The sequence below is a fragment of the Pogoniulus pusillus genome, chromosome 9, assembly GCF_015220805.1.
Source record: "Pogoniulus pusillus isolate bPogPus1 chromosome 9, bPogPus1.pri, whole genome shotgun sequence".
Lineage (NCBI taxonomy): Eukaryota > Metazoa > Chordata > Aves > Piciformes > Lybiidae > Pogoniulus > Pogoniulus pusillus.
This window is the reverse complement of record NC_087272.1, coordinates 5,096,663-5,115,405: the sequence shown is the minus strand read 5'-3', so window position 1 is coordinate 5,115,405 and position 18,743 is coordinate 5,096,663. Positions and strand designations below refer to the sequence as shown.

At 42.3% G+C, this 18,743-nt stretch overlaps 1 protein-coding gene across 3 annotated transcripts in view; it reads right to left on the bottom strand.

Moving 5' to 3' along the window:
* The window catches only part of RAP1GDS1 (Rap1 GTPase-GDP dissociation stimulator 1), a 104,045-nt gene that overhangs the window by 5,507 nt on the left and 79,795 nt on the right, over positions 1-18,743 (bottom strand). For all 3 annotated transcript variants that reach the window (XM_064148362.1, XM_064148364.1, XM_064148363.1), the window contains 8 exons: positions 15,141-15,269; positions 12,584-12,709; positions 7,878-8,021; positions 7,490-7,621; positions 6,941-7,075; positions 4,688-4,813; positions 3,626-3,765; positions 391-517 (listed from right to left, as the gene is read on the bottom strand). In XM_064148362.1, coding sequence (XP_064004432.1) covers positions 391-517; positions 3,626-3,765; positions 4,688-4,813; positions 6,941-7,075; positions 7,490-7,621; positions 7,878-8,021; positions 12,584-12,709; positions 15,141-15,269 — 1,059 coding nt within the window. The remainder of the gene's footprint in view (positions 1-390; positions 518-3,625; positions 3,766-4,687; positions 4,814-6,940; positions 7,076-7,489; positions 7,622-7,877; positions 8,022-12,583; positions 12,710-15,140; positions 15,270-18,743) is intronic.

Here is an 18,743-nt window from a genome sequence, read left to right as displayed (position 1 = left end):
AACTCATCCTCCACTTCTGCATACTCTTTGGCTCTCACTGCTGAGGTAAGTAAAAGCTGTACTTTGACAAGCCCTCTCAGAAGGAATGCAGTCAGTCAATACAGTCTTCACTATAAGCAGTGATTTTGCCCCGAATGTGAAAGTTCTGTTGAAAGGCCTTTCTAGAGCATGGAATCACCTACCAGAAAGATGGAGCAGACACTACCAGCAAACACCAGTGCTCTGCATAACTTTATTGCCTGCCTATGACATGAGCTGTCACACTTTTCCATGCTTCTGAAAGGCAGGTGGAAGGAGGATGTTGCTCTACCTTGACAGCTCTCCCTGGAGCTCTCTCCTCTTTCACAGACTGGAAAGAGAACAAGCAGAGTGAACTGCCTGGATACTTACCCAACTCTAAAGCTGCTATTAGTGCCAGTGCAACGAGAGCTTCGTTTTGCATTATTACGTGTTCACTGGTTGCCATGGTTACTAAATGCTTGATGCCACCACTCTGTACAATGGTCCTAATTACATCCTAAAATAAATAACAAGTGATGAAGCAATTCTCCATAGCATATAAATACTAATGAACAAAACTGTCGTGAGTGCCACCTTCTCTTTGGGCAAGAGCACTCGATGGCTTTATGCACAAGTAATCACATACCTAAAGGTACATGCCCATGGGCCTGCAAACACCTGCTGTGACTCTGCAAGCACAGGATACAAGCAGTTAACCCAAGGTAGTTAGCCACATGACTAAGTTAAGACACATGTAACTGACTCCAGTCATGCTGTACAAGTTCTTGTGGCGTGTCCTTGATTGCCTAACAGTGACTCTGCTTTATCTCTGAACACCTTGAGCTGAGTCCAGGCATGATTAGTTCTCCCTTCTTTATGTTGTGATGTTCAAAGCAGCTTATCAAAAGCACCCAACAACCCATGTTGGGATAGGGAGACGTGAGGATGTTGCTTTAATAAAGCTATCAAATGCTTCACCTCTCTCCAAGAGTTTTCAGAGTTCCTTTAGTATTTTCAGGGAGGTGAGACCACAGCTGCTGCACCTCACTCTGTAACAGAAATGGTTGTACTTGAGAAAAGGTTTTTAGAGCTGGGCAGGTAAATGAGCAGCATTCTTGCACTGTTGTGGAACTGCTCTTCAAACACAAAGCAGGTTACAGGATACAAATCTGTTTCTGTTCTAAAGCCAGCAATCAAAATGAACTCTTGACCACTACAGAATCATAAAATGGTTTAGGTTGGAAGTGACCTCAAAGATCATCCATTTCCAACTCCCACCATAGAAATGAAAATGCTTAATGAGTTCAATAGCTTTAAAGCAGTTTAAAACTAGGTGACTGGCATTCCATTGTCAAGTCCCACATTTGGTCTGACTTGAGCGTGTCACAAAGAATGAATAACAATTTCTGCTGCCTGCAGCTCTTTGGTTGCTTTTTAATTGCTGTTTTAAAGAAGCCATTTTGCATGCTTTCATCATTGTATGTCTCAGAATACTTGCAAAATGTTTGTCTGAGAATGCTGTATCTTGGCACCTCAAAGGGAAAATGAAGAAATGTGATTTGGTCTTTATCTGTACTGTGAGGAGTTGTCTTGGTTTTTTTGTTTTGACCCATGTGTTGACTTCCCATTTTAAAGCACACATTCATTTCTAACTTGAGCCACAAGCCAAAGCTCATTAGCTCATTACCTGACAGGTGTGTTGAGAATGATTTCTGTTCCAGTGCTTGCACAGGCTCTGCAGTGACATACTTTATGCAAGGAAACAGACACAATGTTGTGTTTTAAGCCCATGCACCTTGTGATAACCTGGAACTCAATGCTTAGCCCCTTCCCAAGCTGTATCCTCCAGTTATATAGTGAATGGTATGGAATATCCCATTGGCTAGTGGCTCTATCTTCTCACAGCTTCCTGTGACCATTAACTTTATCCCAGACAAAGCCAAGAGACACCCATTATGTGATAATCCTTGAAAAAAGAAATATTTTTGGATAATCACACTGAAGATGCCAGTGGCACAGGTCACAGCCTGATGAATCAGAAGAGTTTCACATGTAAAACAGTGTTTGGGTGTGTTTTTTGTTACTGAATGACACAATGTACACAAGCATGTAAGCATTGTTTGTGATGGTGAAGCTCCCAGACTCTTGGGACTTCATGGAATAATCTGTGAGCTGCTAATCTGTTTGAATTGGTGTGGAATTTTGGCTGTCTAAGCCTTGGGCCTCCATCAACATTTTTGATGGGAAAAAATGGACATGGCCCTCTAAAAGGTAGTACCAGACAGAAGAAATGATGGCAGGAGTCAGGTTTGGTGCTTATGTGACTGTTTCAAAATAAGACATGGGCTTTCTGAACCACCATTGCTTTTGTAAATATTACCCCAAATCCTTTAAAATTAAAAGCCAAATCTGGTGTGGAGAACTGCACAGTTGTACTAATTCAAAACTGGAGGCCAGTACAAGCATTAAAAATCTCATTACCTTGTCTCTCTTCACAAGTAAGTTTCCTGTGAGTACAGAAACCACACAAAGGCCATACCTAACTTCTGCATTAATATCTATTTGATGCTATCAATAGCACCTCTTTATTTAGAGCTGGATTCTGTTTTCCTAAGCATTGATAACAAACTACTGCATCAGTGGCAGCATGTGTCACCTGCACAGGCATCTTGAGGCCTCTGTCTGTGTGGTGCAGAAAAATAGGAGAACTTGGGGGAAAATGAAAACTGGTCAGTTTGAGAGGCTGAACATGAAGAATGGGCATTAGAAAGAGGCAGTAGCATTAGAAATCAACTGAAACCGAAATCTCTGTAAGGCCTATTGATTTGGTTTTAGGCAGGCTCAGCAGAGATTAGGTCAGTGATGTCTTTCACTTTGCAAAGGCCATGCCTGAATCAAGAGGTCGCTGTTGAAGTCTGAATTCTCCACATCAGACTTGTTATTTAAGCTCAGTCATGCAGGCTGTGTTTGTATCAGTGAACACACTAAATGAAGTCTGAGCCTGAAATAGCTTGTTTTCAGAGGAGATGCTTTTCTCCTTTCTGAAGCTCTGTTTTGCCTAATGGTCTCCTGAGCAAGGACAGTGCACTTAGACTTTGGTTCCAGTGAAGGTCTTTGGTCCCACAGTCTCTTTTGCCATGTACAAGCAAGCTTTTGTTAGAAAAAAACCTGAGTAGTTTCTAGTGCTTGGCTGGAATCTTAACACTCTGAAACATGCTATATGGAGAGTAGGGGGATACACTGCTTCTGGATCTCAATTTACTATGATTATGTACCAAGATCATAACAACTGAGCGCAACACTTCCTCATGTAGAATATGCTAAACTTCAAGGGGATACAAATCAAACCAAGTAAAGACAGAAATCAAACTAAGACAAGACAGATAGGTGAATCCTAACAGTGTTCCTTCAACTGACCTGCTACTCTGAAATTAGGTTGGCTCTTTTTTAAACTACACAGCTGCAGCGAGCATTTAAACCCGTGCTTGTGTCTGACTGGCAGGTCCCAGAGGCAGAGGAGATGTAACCCATGAATATACCACCCTGGCTCTCTAGAAGGATTCCACACCAAAGTTCAGAGGTAACTCTTAGTTCTCACAAGCTGTCTTTTGATTTTCTGACTTACTTTTGATTTGCTGTGGCGTATAAGTGCAGAAAGTAGTCTGTTGGACTCTCCCATCACCCCTGCGTGGTCCTTGGCTTCACACCATTCCACCAGTCGCTCCACCAGTTTCACGTTTTTGCCCAGCTGTTCAGCTGCTTCTGCTACACGGTGCCGGGGCCAACAACACAACAAAAAAGGTGTCACTTTAAGCAAGTGCTTGAAAAATAAGCTGAAAGTTACTAATTAGGAGGAGTTAAGAACTGTTTCAGTAACTTGTGCTAACAGTGGGAGAAGCCTAGGTTGCATAGAAGCAAGTAAAGCCAGTAAAAATGGATACAATTCAGGAAGATACTTATAATCCAGCAACAGTTTATTAGCCCAGTTTGAGGATTTTGCATTAAGAGCAGGGAAAACACAGGTAACATCACACCCCCATGTGAGGTAACCAGCAGAGAGCCAGAAAGGAGCATTGTGCTCAGTTATGTTTTATAGACTTCAAGTCACACACATTTCTTCAATGAATTTCTATTTCACATCTAATAGCTTTGCAAAAACTGTAATGGATCTTCCCAGAAAATCTGCAGGACTGACTGGGTCAAAAAATAAACACTCAACTAATTTATCTCATTAACTGGTTTTGTTTTTTAGCAGACTTCTGATTTGATAAGTCCTTGTCCTGGAACATGTCATTGAACTAGAAGATGCTTTGTTCATCTTGAAATTGCAGTTTATTGATTAACAAGTGAATGAATCTGTTCCAAGGAGCTAGGTGAGTGAACAGCAAAACAGGAGTGGTGGCTTAGAAAACTCATACCTCAATACACTCTACTAATGTGACAGTGTAGAGGTCTGAAGTAATAAGCATTTGACACCTTATTCTGAGCATCTTGCTGAGTCATGTTAGGGATTCTGGGGGAAAAAAATCAACCCACATTCTTCTCCCTTTATATACTAGATTTATTCCAGTACTCTAGGAATAAAATGTTAAAGCCCTCTCTGCTTCTCTCTTAACAAAAATCTTGGCAGCATATCAACAGACAGAACCAAAGAGAAATCACTGAACAGAGAACAGATTATTTTTACCTTGTGCATCTATTAACATTCTTAGTGTTCCCAGAAGCTTGAATTGTACAGGGGGCATCTCCGATCTGAGAAATTTCAATACAGCTTCTGCCACACCAGCTGATAGCATCTTTGCCTTATTTAAAACTGCATGAATAAAGAACAGGGATCATCTCAGGAACATTTCTGGAAGATGCAGTTAATTTCAAAGTCTTGAAGTGAAGGCTCAAATGTGATTTGAAAAATAGCTCCTGAATGCAGGCTTTAGGAGCACAAGTGTGTGCCAGCAGTGCTGCCTTGTGGAAAAATGTCCTGGTTGCTAAGACACTGGTGCAAAACTCAATGCTTTTTCCTAGCAGGCACATCTGCTTTTCAGTGTTCAGCCTGAACATAAACTGAGGGCTAGACCTTCCCCCTTGCTCTAGGATAAGTCTCTTACACAAAATGCATCAAGTAGAAGCCCAGGCTAGAACTTACACTCAGAAAATAGGAGGAAACTTCTCATCAGGCTTTTGTTTTATATAGACAACAAAAGGAACTAAAACATTGCATTAGCAGGATAACCTCTTAGCCAGTTCCAACACTTTACACAAATCATGCTGTGGTTGTGCCTGCCAGGCTGGCCTGCAGTCCTCATGTTGCACTCTGTGGTAGTTTGAGGGGGTCCCAGGTTCCCTTAAGAAAACTAGAGAGCCCCATCCCAGGGGACAGAGCTGGTCATCCCAGGATATTGTAATGCTGTTATTCCACTTTCTGGTATCACAACTTATAAGGCTCTCTCCTCTTTTCCTCCCTGCCTTTCCTCCCTTCACTTCTCTCCGGGCAGAGCTTGTCCCTCCTCATCTCAAGGTGTGTGTGGGAGATGTCTCCTGGCTGGCAGGGAATTGAGCTGAATCATGCAGCCTGCTGAGGCCTTGTAGGCCTAAGCTGGGGAGGGCAGTTCTGGCCTACTCTCAGGCCTGCTGAGGGTGGAAAGGGTGGAGAATTCTATAAGGTTTTAGTCTGATAGATTTGGCCTAACTGTGGATATGTTCATTCTGTCTGATTGCCATCTGCATGTGTGCACCTGTAAACAGAATCTCTATTTAAACTTCCAATCAGTGTGCAGTGTCTTCATTCTTACTCTTCAGAAAGGAGTAAGAGTCACTTCTGTCCTCCAGTCCTGGGTAGCTCGTGGCTCCAAACTGGGATACTTCCCTAAACTCTCTTTCATCCTTTCCACTTGTCTATGTTCTCTGGTTTCATGGAGCTCTCTAGCATAAGTATGTAAGGTGCAAGCTCGGTCCAGTATGTAACTTGTCAAGAGACACTGATTTCATATTCAAAGTAGCATTTCCCAAGCAGCTAAGCACAAGTGCTAGCAGTTAAGCGCTGAGCTGAGTCAGGACTTGCTCGTTTTGCAGTAGCAATATACATGAAATGTTCTGTGGGCCTCTGGCAGTCGTCCTTGAGCACAAGCCACAGGGGAGCTTGGTGACCGATAGAAGCTCGCAGCATTACTCACCTGAGAAAGGTAAGCAAATAGCACAGCACTACAGCTGTGTGGGTTTGGTCATGTATGTGTGATCGTTTCTAGGCGGTTTTTGTTTGTCAAAGTTGAAAGTATTATAATGAGATTAAACAGATGAATGATTACTTTTGTCTTGGTACAGGAAAGCATCCACAAGTCTTACAGATCTGCGTTGCTTCTATGTGCATGTGCTCAGTCTTCTATGCTTGGGTAATCAAAACTCATGCAAGTTATTAAAAGTGACAAAATTAGCACTGGGTTTATTGCCTACAAAGAGTAATTGCAATAAGCTGGCTGTTCTAGCAGCCTGCCTCCAGCTCTAATTTAGGAATTGTCCAAACCTCAGGAAGTTACAGGAAGGTGGCATTCCAATGAAGCAGGCACTGCTCTCTGTCAGGGACTCTTCAGCTGTGAGAGCAATCCCAAATGAAACAGAATGAAACACACAAAAATGCAGATGTCTGTGCAGAAAGGATTGAGAAATCATATCTGAGGCCTCAGTTCCCTGCCTATCCCAAATCTGCCCTTTCCTCGGGGCAGGGATAATACCATGGAATCAAAGTGCCTAAGGATAGGCCTGCCATGTGTTTAGAACTGCTCAACATTACTGATGTGCAAAAGCCATAAAAATGATGATGGGCATGAATGGTGGGCACCAGTCTGACTTGCCTCTAGGACTGGTCAGTCAGTTCTCCCACCCTCATACTCTGCAGGGTGCAGGGGGAGAAGAGTTTTACCTTTGGGTACCGCAAAGTGAGGCTTACCAGGAATAGCCAGGTTTCTGAGAGCACTCAGTGCAGCGTGCTGCACGGTTACGTTTCCATCCTCCACATGTCTGTCTAGCAGATCCATCAGCTTCTGAACTATGCCATTATCCACCATATGGATGCAGTTTCCATCTGTGCAAGATGACACATGTCACTTATCAATGGAAGATGATTGCTAAAGTTTTTACGAGAGCATTTGCAGAATAAAAGGGTTATTTCCTTGCTCCTTTCTAGATTTCCTTGTTGAGAATTTGAGTGCTCTCATCCGTGGCACGGGATGCATGACCAGCGATCATGACAAGTTTAGAAGAGTGACATAAGAAACACTGGAGAAGGCAGAAATCTCCTATGCTCTGCAAAAGTGAAACAGCATTTAAAAACTGGGCTTAATGCTCTTAAAAAGCATGAAGTACAAAATTACTGATGATGTTGTACAGCTCAGTACCAGCTTTACTGCATCACACAGGTCGTGCTTACAGCTGTACAGAAAAAGCATGATAGGAGAGCACAGATAAATTTACATAAAGCTTTAAGGCATAGTCTTACCATTTCTGGCAAAATTTGCAATGGCTAGTGCTCCTGCAAGCTGCAGCTGATGGCTGTTGGAAGGAATCCATGAGAGTACTCTTTGGAACACACTGCCTTTTCCTCCTTCAAATAACTTTTGCATGGACTCGTCTAGGGTAAAAAGCATAGGTAGTCAGCAAGCTGAAGATAGGGAAAATTCTTTGTTTGTGAAGCTCTGTTGGTCTCACTACAATTACTCCTGTCCTACAATGGGGTGAGAGGAAATCTTGACCTATTGCATGTTGACTGGGAGGCAGAAGATCCTCTAGGTTATTCAGAAAATGAATAAACAGTAAAATTCAGCAGCCAAATTGCATTACAAGGAGCTGCAGTTGCTTTGTGAAAGGCAGTGAGAGACCAGACTTACCTCCAAGCAGTAATAAAACCATAAGATCAGAAGCAGTTTTAAGCTCTGCAACATCATCCTCTTTATCACTATCCACAGTCTTTTGGACAATCTCAAGTAAGCACTCCACCAAGCCTGCTTCAACCAGCTGCAGTTTAATGACATCTGAAGCAAATCATGAATAACAGAGAGTCAGAAGGGTGACTTCAGTTTAAATACATCCATGTCAGTACGCACACATGGGACAGTGTGGAAAGAAGTAGTGATGTCGATGGTTTCACTGACTGCTTGTGTCCATAAAACTGCAGGTTCCCAGTGGCTGTTACTGTTCACCTACCAGCTGTTGCCCTGGCAGAACACTTAGGGTTCCTTGTCTTGCTTCATGTAGAGAAGGAATACTGACTTCAGTGGTATGTGCACGTATAAAATACAGAGCTTTGTGATTAAATCTCAGAGCAAGTGATCACCTCTTGCTTTCACAGAATCAGTCGGGGTTGGAAGGGACCACAGGGATCATCTAGTTCCCATCCCCCTGCCGTGGGCAGGGACACCTCACACTAGATCAGGCTGTCTAGAGCCTCATCCAGCCTGGCCTTAAACAACTCCAGGGATGGGGCCTCAACCACCTTCTTAGGCAACTTGTTCCAGTGTCTCACCATCCTCATGGTGAAGAACCTCTTCCTTATATCCAATCTGAATCTACTAATTTCTAGCTTTGTTCTGTTCACCCTAGCCCTATCACTACCTGACATCCTAAAAAGTCCTCCAGCTTTTTTGTAGGCCCTCTCAAGATACTGAAAGGTCACAACAAGGTCACCTTGGAGACTTCTCTCCAAACTGAACAGCTGAAGCAAGATTTCTGCCACCTGCTGAAAGGGCTGCAGAAGTACACTAAGGCCAAATACGAAAGGCTGAGTTGGGAGAGAAATTTGCCATGACTGAAGAAGAACTGGAAGCTGATGAAGCAAACCCATCTGAATTTCTGGCAACAAAACTCAACAGAGAAGGTAATGAACCTGGTTTTCAGGTGGTGACATAAGACTCAGGAACAATACTTTTTCCATTGTTTGTACAACACAATCTTTAACAGATCTTTTATCCTTGTGAACTTGGGAGCTGGGAATCTTCTTCATGTGCCTAAATTCCTTTTCTGTTAAGTGGGAATGGCAGGTGGCCTGATGCTGTGCTAGATCTTTTTCTTATGTGAAAGTGATTTTGGTAGTTTTTGCATGCTGATTTTAGAGAACACAGTCACAAACCTTTGCAGAAATGTGAAAGCAAATGGATTTCTCTCAGCTTTCTATATGAAAAGATGTAGTAACAGTATCATAGAATAGAATCATAGAATCAACCAGGTTGGAAGAGACCTCCAAGTTCATCCAGTCCAACCTATCACCCAGCCCTATCCAATCAACCAGACCATGGCACTAAGTGCCTCATCCAGTCTTTTCTTGAAGACCCCCAGGGACGGTGCCTCCACCACCTCCCTGGGCAGCCCATTCCAATGGGAAATTACTCTCTCTGCCAAGAACTTCTTCCCAATATCCAGCCTATACCTACCCTGGCACAACTTGAGACTGTGTCCTATCAAGTTTATCCCAGTCATACTTGGTACTGTGAAGCCACAGCTCAAGCACTGTGTTCAGTTTTGGGCACCTCAATACAAGAGAGATGTGGAGGCGCTGAAGTAAGTGCAGAGGAGGGCAAGGAAGTTGTGGAAGGACCTGGAGAGTAAATCTTATGAGGAGTGACTGAAGGAGCTGGGGCTGGTTAGTTTGAAACAGAGAAGGCTGAGGGGAGACCTCAGCGCTGTCTACAGATACCTGAAAGGATCTTGTGAAGAGGCTGCTGTTGGTCTCTTCTCACAGGTAAATACTGATAGAACAAGAGGGAATGGCCTCAAGCTGTGACTGGGTAGATTTAGACTGGAGGTTAGGAAACATTTTTTCCCAGCAAAAGTGGTCAGAGATTGGAATGGGCTGCCCAGGGAGGTGGTGGGGTCCCAGGATGTGTTTAAAAGTCATTTGGATGTGATGCTTGGGGGTATGGTGCACCTTGTAGAGTAGGATTATTGGTTGGACTTGGTGATCCTGAGGGTATTTTCCAACCTGAATGTTTCTGTGCTTTTACAAAATACTTTTAAAGGCCAAAGCTTTAGAAATGTGTGTTGGTTTTTTTTATGTAGTTTACAAGCAACAGCTGGGTGAGGAAAAGCGCTCTACTTCTGGTGACAGATGTGTCTGACTCTCAATTTCCTGTTGTCACTAGGCTTTTTGCCTGAGTTCCATTCATTGTTTCTCTAAACGTAGGTGACCTTCTCATGACCTTGTTAGGGAATGCAAAATATCCATCTGGGATCTTTTTACACAGGCACTTTGGAACTGAGGCACGTGAAAAAACGTAGTTTTCCCTTCCTTACAGAATACCAGGCAGCAGATGTTCTGTTATTTGATCTATAAACTGCTAGAGTGGTGTGCTTCAGACAACAACAAAACAAAATGAAATTCAAAAAAACCCCCAAAGACCAAAATCAGGACTCTGCAAACACTTCATTTAGATATTTTTGTCTCCTGACCTATTGCTAATTATCTACAATCCAAAGCACCTATGCAGTACCAGCACAGTGAGCTCATTGAAGCACGCTTTGAATCCTCAGTGGCAGAGCAGCTGACTACCTGGTAACATGCAAGCACCTGAGTTACACACAGCAGCAGTAAGCTCATCAAATTCTACTGTGACTAGAAAACATAATCTAAAAAAAATAAAATTAAAAGCATCTGGACTATGTCAAACTTGCAAGAGGTTTGATCAATTTTGTGTCAGTCTCCAAGGATGGAGCTACCTTGGTCCAACTTGTTAATTATTATATAATCAATGAACCTACTTGGGCAAACTGTGGGTTTTTTGTAACTGAATCCTGTTTTCACATACTGCTTCATACAACAGAACTTTACCTTGATTTGTGCTGTGTAAAAGAGATGCAGATAGTGTGTGGTGTGTACAACAGAGTAGGATGACACCTGAATCTTTAAAGAGTTCTCTCTAGTAGTTTGTTAGCTTTAATGTCAAGCTGATTACCACAAGGCTGTAAAGCCGTTGAGTGTTGTCATGTCTTCCACAGTCAGAACTGCTTCCCACTTGAGTCCAGCTCCACCTGTTAGCTCATTTCTTCATTTTCTTTAAGGACAGGTGGTAGGTTATACAAAACACCCAGAACTCTTTTGGGAGGAAGATCCCTGGAGGGGTGATTTGGCACCCGTGATTCCAGCACTGGCTTGATCAGTGAATGAAAGCCAAGTTTCCTGAGGCTACCTGAAGCTACCGTAATATATGCCACCAAGCACCCAATTTCCTGTGATCCTTCAATGAAAAGCAGAGTTAGCACATCCAGCTCTTAAGCTCTGTTTGGTATAATAATATTAAATGTAGTGATTCTATAGAAATGTTGGAATGGTACAGCTATTGGAATTTGATACACTGGAACATAAGCCATGGACAAGCGAGAGTGCACAAGCTCAGTAAGTGCTGAGTTGAGGTAAAGTGGAAGGTTGGAATGACCTTAGAGAATGGTGTAACAAATATAAACAAATGTAAGGCTGGGGTCTGTGGTTTTCTCCTATCTCTGCTTAGACACAATGTAGGTGTTGCTGAGAGAATATGATGAATGTCTACGCTAATTAGTATGTAATTTCTAACACAAGCACATGTAACCAATTGCAGTTTAATACAATTTGTAGCCTTCTGATGAAAGGTATAAAAACATATGTCCCAGGGAGCTGGGATTGGTTAGCCTGGAGAAGAGGAGGCTCAGAGGTGACCGTACTGCTGTCTACAACTACCTGAAGGGTGGTTGTAGCCAGGGGGGAGGTTGCTCTCTTCTCTCAGGTGGCCAGCACCAGAACAAGAGGACACAGCCTCGAGCTACGTCAGGGGAAATTTAGGCTTGAGGTGAGGAGAAAGTTCTTCACTGAGAGAGTCATTGGACACTGGAATGGGCTGCCTGGGGAGGTGGTGGAGTCGCCGTCCCTGGAGCTGTTCAAGGCAGGATTGGACGTGGCACTTGGTGCCATGGTCTAGCCTTGAGCTCTGTGGTAAAGGGTTGGACTTGATGATCTGTGAGGTCTCTTCCAACCTTGGTGATACTGTGATACTGTGTGATACTGTGAATGCAGTAAACGGATTGGATTGGATTGGATTTGAATTGCTTTGCATCAGGCATTTGCCCCATCTCTTCTTCTGATGCCCATGGCATTGAAGCCCTTGGCAATTAACATCCTCCTTGTAAAAATGACATCCATAGGAAATGGAACTGCTGGTAGTTCTGTGACTCCAGGAATGACACAATGACCCACACACATCCTCCTGCTGCAATGGACTGTGAATGCCTGAGCCTATGTTGTGCAGACAAACATTAAGGCCCTCTAAAAAACCAGCTTCTGGTATTCCCACCGTCGGCACAGCGAAATAAAATGTGACATAATCATGTCCAGAATGAATTGGAGGTGTAGTTAGCATTGACAGTGTGGTAGCTCCTGGCATATACTCAATGAAGACCTATTCACTTAATGCAATACTATTACCACAAACCTTGCTCTGGTAGTTTCTGAGCACGACAGCCAGTTACTCTGCTTTTAGTTCCTGAAAAAACATCTCTATTCAAAAATACCTATAGGGGAATAAAAAACCCCGAATAGTGTATGGAAAAAAAGAACATCTCAAATTCTTACCATTTTCTGCCAGGGGAGCCAAAACTTCAAAAATCATCTCTTTTTTGTCATGCTCTATTTGCTTCTTGAACAGTTTCACGAGTTCCTCAGCAATGTTCGTGTAGGCGAACTGCTCTTTACTTGACTCTGTGAAGCAAAAGGGAAAATTCAGTATCAAGTAAACACATCAAAAGGTAGGATTATTTTCTTCTTCTCTATTACCAAGTTTATTTAATAGTGCTTTTCACAGACAAGAACAACAATCTTGTGCCTGTCACTAAATGAAAAGAAAAAGGTCTGATGCTTTAAGATAAACATACTGACCTGAACTCATTATGTTTAAGGCTATTTAAATATACATAAATATACAGTCAAGATTGTTGGGCTGTTTCTGCCTGACAGAAGGTAAAGGTAGCTGTAGGAACAGTGATGCTACACAAATATATATTAAGTCTTTGGTTTCCTTCAGCTTGGAAGGGTAGCTGATTATACACTGCCTTTTGTGTGGGAGAGAGGAAGGGTTGTACTGAATGCTTCTGTATTTACATGGTTTCACGGTGGTGGTGACCTGAACTTTGAAACCTCTGTGTGGCTGTTGTGGGGCCATTTCATAGTGCACAGGTAGCATAAAGCAGCTTTACAGACAGGGCAGCCTGCTACCACGAGGTTGGCCAGCAGATAACGGTTCTTCAAATGGAGGTTCAACAAAAACATCACTTATTTCATTGGTTGTAACTTATTCTTCCTTGTTGGCAGTATTACAGGGGATGCAGGTGTCCTGCATTCTCCAGTTGCCACCTCCTGAGCGCCAACTGTAGGCAGAAAACCTTCCTGTGCCTTTTTTAGTGCTCTGATGGATTTTTTTCAACGTAGAATAGACATCATGGACTAGGGAAATGCATGAACTGCAGACCTAGACCCTTTTGTGCAAACCTGTTGTTGTTTTCTCTGAATATGCACAACTGCATAGCATCATCTAAGTGGATTTTTTGACCTTTTCAGTGTTTTTAAGAGCAGAGCCATCACTGTATTGGGTTTTTGCCCTGCTTTGATACAGAATGAGAGTTTCGTATAACGCATCTCAAGGGATCTGTGCAATGCAGTTGTCTTTTAAGTGATGAAAAATGACAACCTCACAATAGAATTCCCTGAAGCTACAAGGCAAAAATAAAATATCAGAGTTACAATGTGACTGACTAAGCTGTTGCTTAAGGGAGATTAAAGTATTACAAGCTAAATTAATTTTGTGCCAATCTTTAAGAATATCTTTTCAGCCTATGGGAACCGGAGGGGAAGCAGCTGCTGTGAAGCTTCTTTCTCATCATTCTTACTACTCAACTGGACAGAACTGGATCTTTCCAAAGAAGGAAAGAAAATTTAGTTCTCAATTAATATAATATTTATTATATTTAATATCTTTATGGGTTCAGTTGCACTTTAGCAGTAGAATTTCCAGTATACAACTCAGATTATGCTTTATACTGTGCAGATAAAATACTTGGTGCCCATCTTGAAGATCTCTGATCTAACAATTTCTTTAGTGCTATTTTGCTGGCTCTTGCTGATGTTTATTTATTAAGCAGCTAAAGTTATTATGCATGTGATCAGACTACACTAAATAATGTGATTATTCTCTCTGCCCTTAAAATCTATGAAGTCAGGGTAGTTGTGAGTAACTTCAGGCCCCTAACAGTACAAAGTCACAGGTATTTTGTTCATAGTTTGAACCGCTGAGTCTTCTTGGAAATACAAGATGATTATCTTAACTGCTATATCATTATACTCCAGTACAAAAACAACCCAACAATCATAGGCCTAAAATTTCACCTAACAAGCTGGCAAAAGAAAAAGAGCAATGTGAAAGACGAGTGGTAACAAAACCTAAGCCCTAGCAACCTGTCTGTTTACGTATGATGGAATTCTGATGGAAAGCTAATCATAGAATCAGTCAGGATTGGAAGGGACCACAAGGATCATCTAGTTCCAATCTCCCTGCCATGGGCAGGGGCACCCTACCCTAGATACACTGAATGAAAGCAAGACCACAAACTTCAATTTAAATGAAATTGTAACTAAAAAGAACATCTGCATTTCAGTAGTATTTATGGTTTGTACATGCAAGTATTTAGACTAGGACATGTTAAAGCTCTACACCTCAAAAAATAATATAAAGGCAGATTTATGAGCTGTGCCTGTCTCAGCTTCAGTGATTTCCATCTGCCAAATTTAATCCTGATATAACTTTGTGGAGGTTATTCATATCATTAATAAATACTTTCCAGTAAGTAGTCTGCTCCTGAAATACTGCTTAGGTGATTTAAAATGTGCTTAGTTGCACTGAGGAATGTTAACATAAAACATAAGATTTTACTAAGTACCCAAATAAATTTCAGTTACTGGGGGGGGGAGTGGGATAAGAAAAACACTTGTTATAGAGACAATAAGCAGAAATTGCTTGCTTTAAATCTTGAACGTCCCAACAGGAATGCAACAAGCATAAGTACAAGGTTTTAGTTTGTCTTAAGATGTAACTTTACAAAAAAATAGGTGTAAATTGAGATTAGTATCAGGAACTTACCGAGTTCTGCTAAATTGCCAAATGCAACAAGGCACATCTCTGTCAGAGCTGCATTTTGGCAATGAATACCCAACAATTTCACTAATGTAGGGATAACACCCATATTGATAAGCTGTGACTGCAGGGTATCTACATGAAAAGAAAGTACAACAGTGAGTTAGCATTTCTGTTCCTAGTACCATTCATTAAACCCAAAAAAGGGCATTTTTTCATATAAAGCAAACTCCTAGGCTAGGGTGCATTAAAACCTCTGCCCACTCTACACTTCTGCTCTAGGATGTGGTGCAGACTTAAGACATGGCCTCTTAAATCCGTTTGCCCCTAGCAATGGGAGGTATTTCCAGAAATACTTTCTCTTGATGAGGCACAGTGAATTACACAGCAACAGACAATTCTGTGGTTATTGGGATCCTACCTAAAACATGTTGGGTTTGCTTCTGAGCTCACTGACACTAGCTGACTGAAATCAAACAAGACAGTGAAATAATTATCTCTTTGACAGGGTGTTCCTATGTACTTTTTTCCCTTCAAGATCAAACCAGGAAAATTACAATTAGAGCAAATATAAACTGGCACTGAAATAAACATGAGAAGTTTAATAAACACAGGAAGTCACAATGTAGATTATGAGCAGCTTAAAGAAAGTTTAATGAAGACAAAAAAGAAAAAAAAAAGAGGAAGGTTTAAGCAAAGTCCTTAGAAGCCACTCTCATAATGTTTGTTTTGCTTAAGATGAAAGATTAGAGTAATTACAAGGAAGTAAGTTATTGCTCCTAGATGTCTGCAAATAGAAAGATGCTTTGATGGTTAGGCAGAAACATGACTGGTTTAAAGGATTATTTACAGTGGTATTTTCTCTGACACATTTTACCTACAGCAGCAAAGAAGAAAAGCATTGTTTCACAGCTGAGCAGAACGAAGCAGACACAAACACACCAGATGGTGCTTAGTAAATTCTCTTGAACATCTTTTTCCTTTGTTTCTAAGCACTTTAACCAGGTTTAAATGTTGCAGACCTCTAAAGCCCAGTGGATTCAAGAGAATTTAGCTTTTGGTCAAGCCCTAGAGGGGAAATTAGTTTAGGGGTATTCTTTTAGGAATGAATTCTGAGCAAGTGAAAGAAGTTGGGGTTTTTATATCTGTGGAATTGTGAGGCACAAAAGTAAAGAGATTTTTACAGGGAGACAAAAGCATATTGTATCTTAAATCTAGCCAGTGTAGTATAATCTTGTGCTCTTGGTAAACTCTCTGCCTTCAAGATTCTGTCAAGTGTTTGGAACTTTAAGGTAATAAAAATTATGAATGTTTAGTTCTTTTTTTATTCAGTGGAAAATACTTTTATAATAAGTAACCATTTGGTACACTAAGTAGGTCAATGGTATTGTCATGACAGGTTCTTGGGGATGAGCAGGAATCTTTATGGTTCAACATCTTTAACAGACTTCATTACTTACCAGTAACTGAATTTCCTTTTTTTTTTTGGGGTGAGGGGTTACCTCTTCCACAGGTTTCGTGTTCTTTAGAGCAATTGATAAGAAATTGATGTCAAACATCAAAGAGCTGTCAAAGCTGTCAAATTTCAGGTAAGTACAAGTTGCACTAGCGCATGCATTGAGTGCCAGTTTACCTCCAGCAGATGTGTGAGTCACTACTACACCCTCCTACTTCAAACTGACTGTAAAAAGCTGCCTCTGAATAGGAAAGCTGGGGAAGGAGTAGGTGGAATGGTTCTGTGGAGAAAATGATCATGTAGGAGAACTCAAGTTACTGGTAAATAATCTGGTTTTGTCCTTGGTTTGTGATTGTCCCCTGTGAACACTTAAAAATTCTGAAGGAAAAATGGTAGTCATGGAGAGCTGGAGAAAAAGACACAAACCATAAATGCCACAGAAAATTGCATGAAAAGGAATTGCTTTGTTACTCGCCTATGCCTTTAGTCACTCTAAAATCACTTTATCCAGCTATAATGGACAAAGAGGCAATTCATCTCTAGGGACTTCGTGACACCAGAAGCATAAACTCTTTGTTTTGAGCTGGGTCTTCTTTAATGCTCTCTCTTTCTTAATACAAAAGATATAAACGGTGAGGAGGAGAGTACAAGTTGAAAAAGGGAAAACACATCCATCTTTGAATGGAAACAGGAACCTTAAGAGCCAAATAGAAGGATATATTGTTGTGCAAGAGCACAGAATGCACTAATTAAAGGGCCTCTAGCATTCCACAGTAGGGAAAAGAAAAGGAAAAAGAAAATAGATTAAGAAAGAACAATTATACTAGGTAAAAAATCAGGTATTACACCTGACTCCATGCTAGTCTCATTTCCCTGGAGTAGAAGGAATGCACCTGCACATGAGGATGGTCTACAGTGTGGCAGGAATGGGAGAACAATAACTACCTGTTAGGTAAATATCAATCCCTTAACTGCCATAAGCAAAAGAATACATTTTCTCCTCTGCCAAAAACAGGAGAATCCTGTGAGCCACAGGATTAGGTTGCTCTCTTCTCTCAGGTGGCCAGCACCAGAACAAGAGGACACAGTCTCAAGATATTCCAGGGGAAATTTAGGCTGGAGGTGAGGAGAAAGTTCTTCACTGAGAGAGTCATTGGACACTGGAATGGGCTGCCCGGGGAGGTGGTGGAGTCGCCGTCCCTGGAGCTGTTCAAGGCAGGATTGGACGTGGCACTTGGTGCCATGGTCTAGCCTTGAGCTCTGTGGTAAAGGGTTGGACTTAATGATCTGTGAGGTCTCTTCCAACCTTGGTGATACTGTGATAGAATGGCATCAGAGGCAAAACCTTTGAAAACAAAAGGCTGCCAGCACCCATTTGCTGTGCTTGCTCTTAAACCTCAGCTTGCCATACAAATGGCTCACCGGAGAGGTCCCAGGAGACTGGAAAATGGCCAACGTGGTCCCCATCCACAAGAAGGGTCGGATGGAGGAACCTGGGAACTACAGACCCGTCAGCCTGACCTCAGTGCCAGGGAAACTGATGGAGCAGGTTCTCTTGGGGCCAATAACTGCGCACCTGAGGGATGGCAAAGATCTCAGGTCCAGCCAGCATGGGTTTAGGAAGGGCAGATCCTGCCTTTCTAACCTGATCTCCTTCTATGATCAGGTGACCCGCTTGGTGGATGTGGGGAGGCCTGTGGATGTAGTCTATCTGGACTTCAGCAAGGCCTTTGACACTGTCCCCCACAGCAAACTGCTGGCTAAGCTGTCAGCCCGCGGCTTGGATGGTAACACTCTGTGCTGGGTTAGGAACTGGCTGGAGGGCTGGACCCAGAGAGTGGTGGTGAATGGTGCCACATCCAGCTGGCGGCCAGTCACTAGTGGTGTCCCTCAGGGATCAGTGCTGGGCCCCATCCTCTTTAACATCTTCATAGATGATCTGGATGAGGGCATCGAGTCAGTCATCAGCAAGTTTGCAGATGACACTAAGCTGGGGGCAGAAGTGACTGAGCTGGAGGGCAGAAGGGCTCTGCAGCGGGACCTTGACCGCCTGGACAGATGGGCAGAGGCCAATGGGATGGGGTTCAATAGCTCAAAGTGCAGGGTGCTGCACTTTGGCCACAACAACCCCATGCAGAGATACAGGCTGGGGT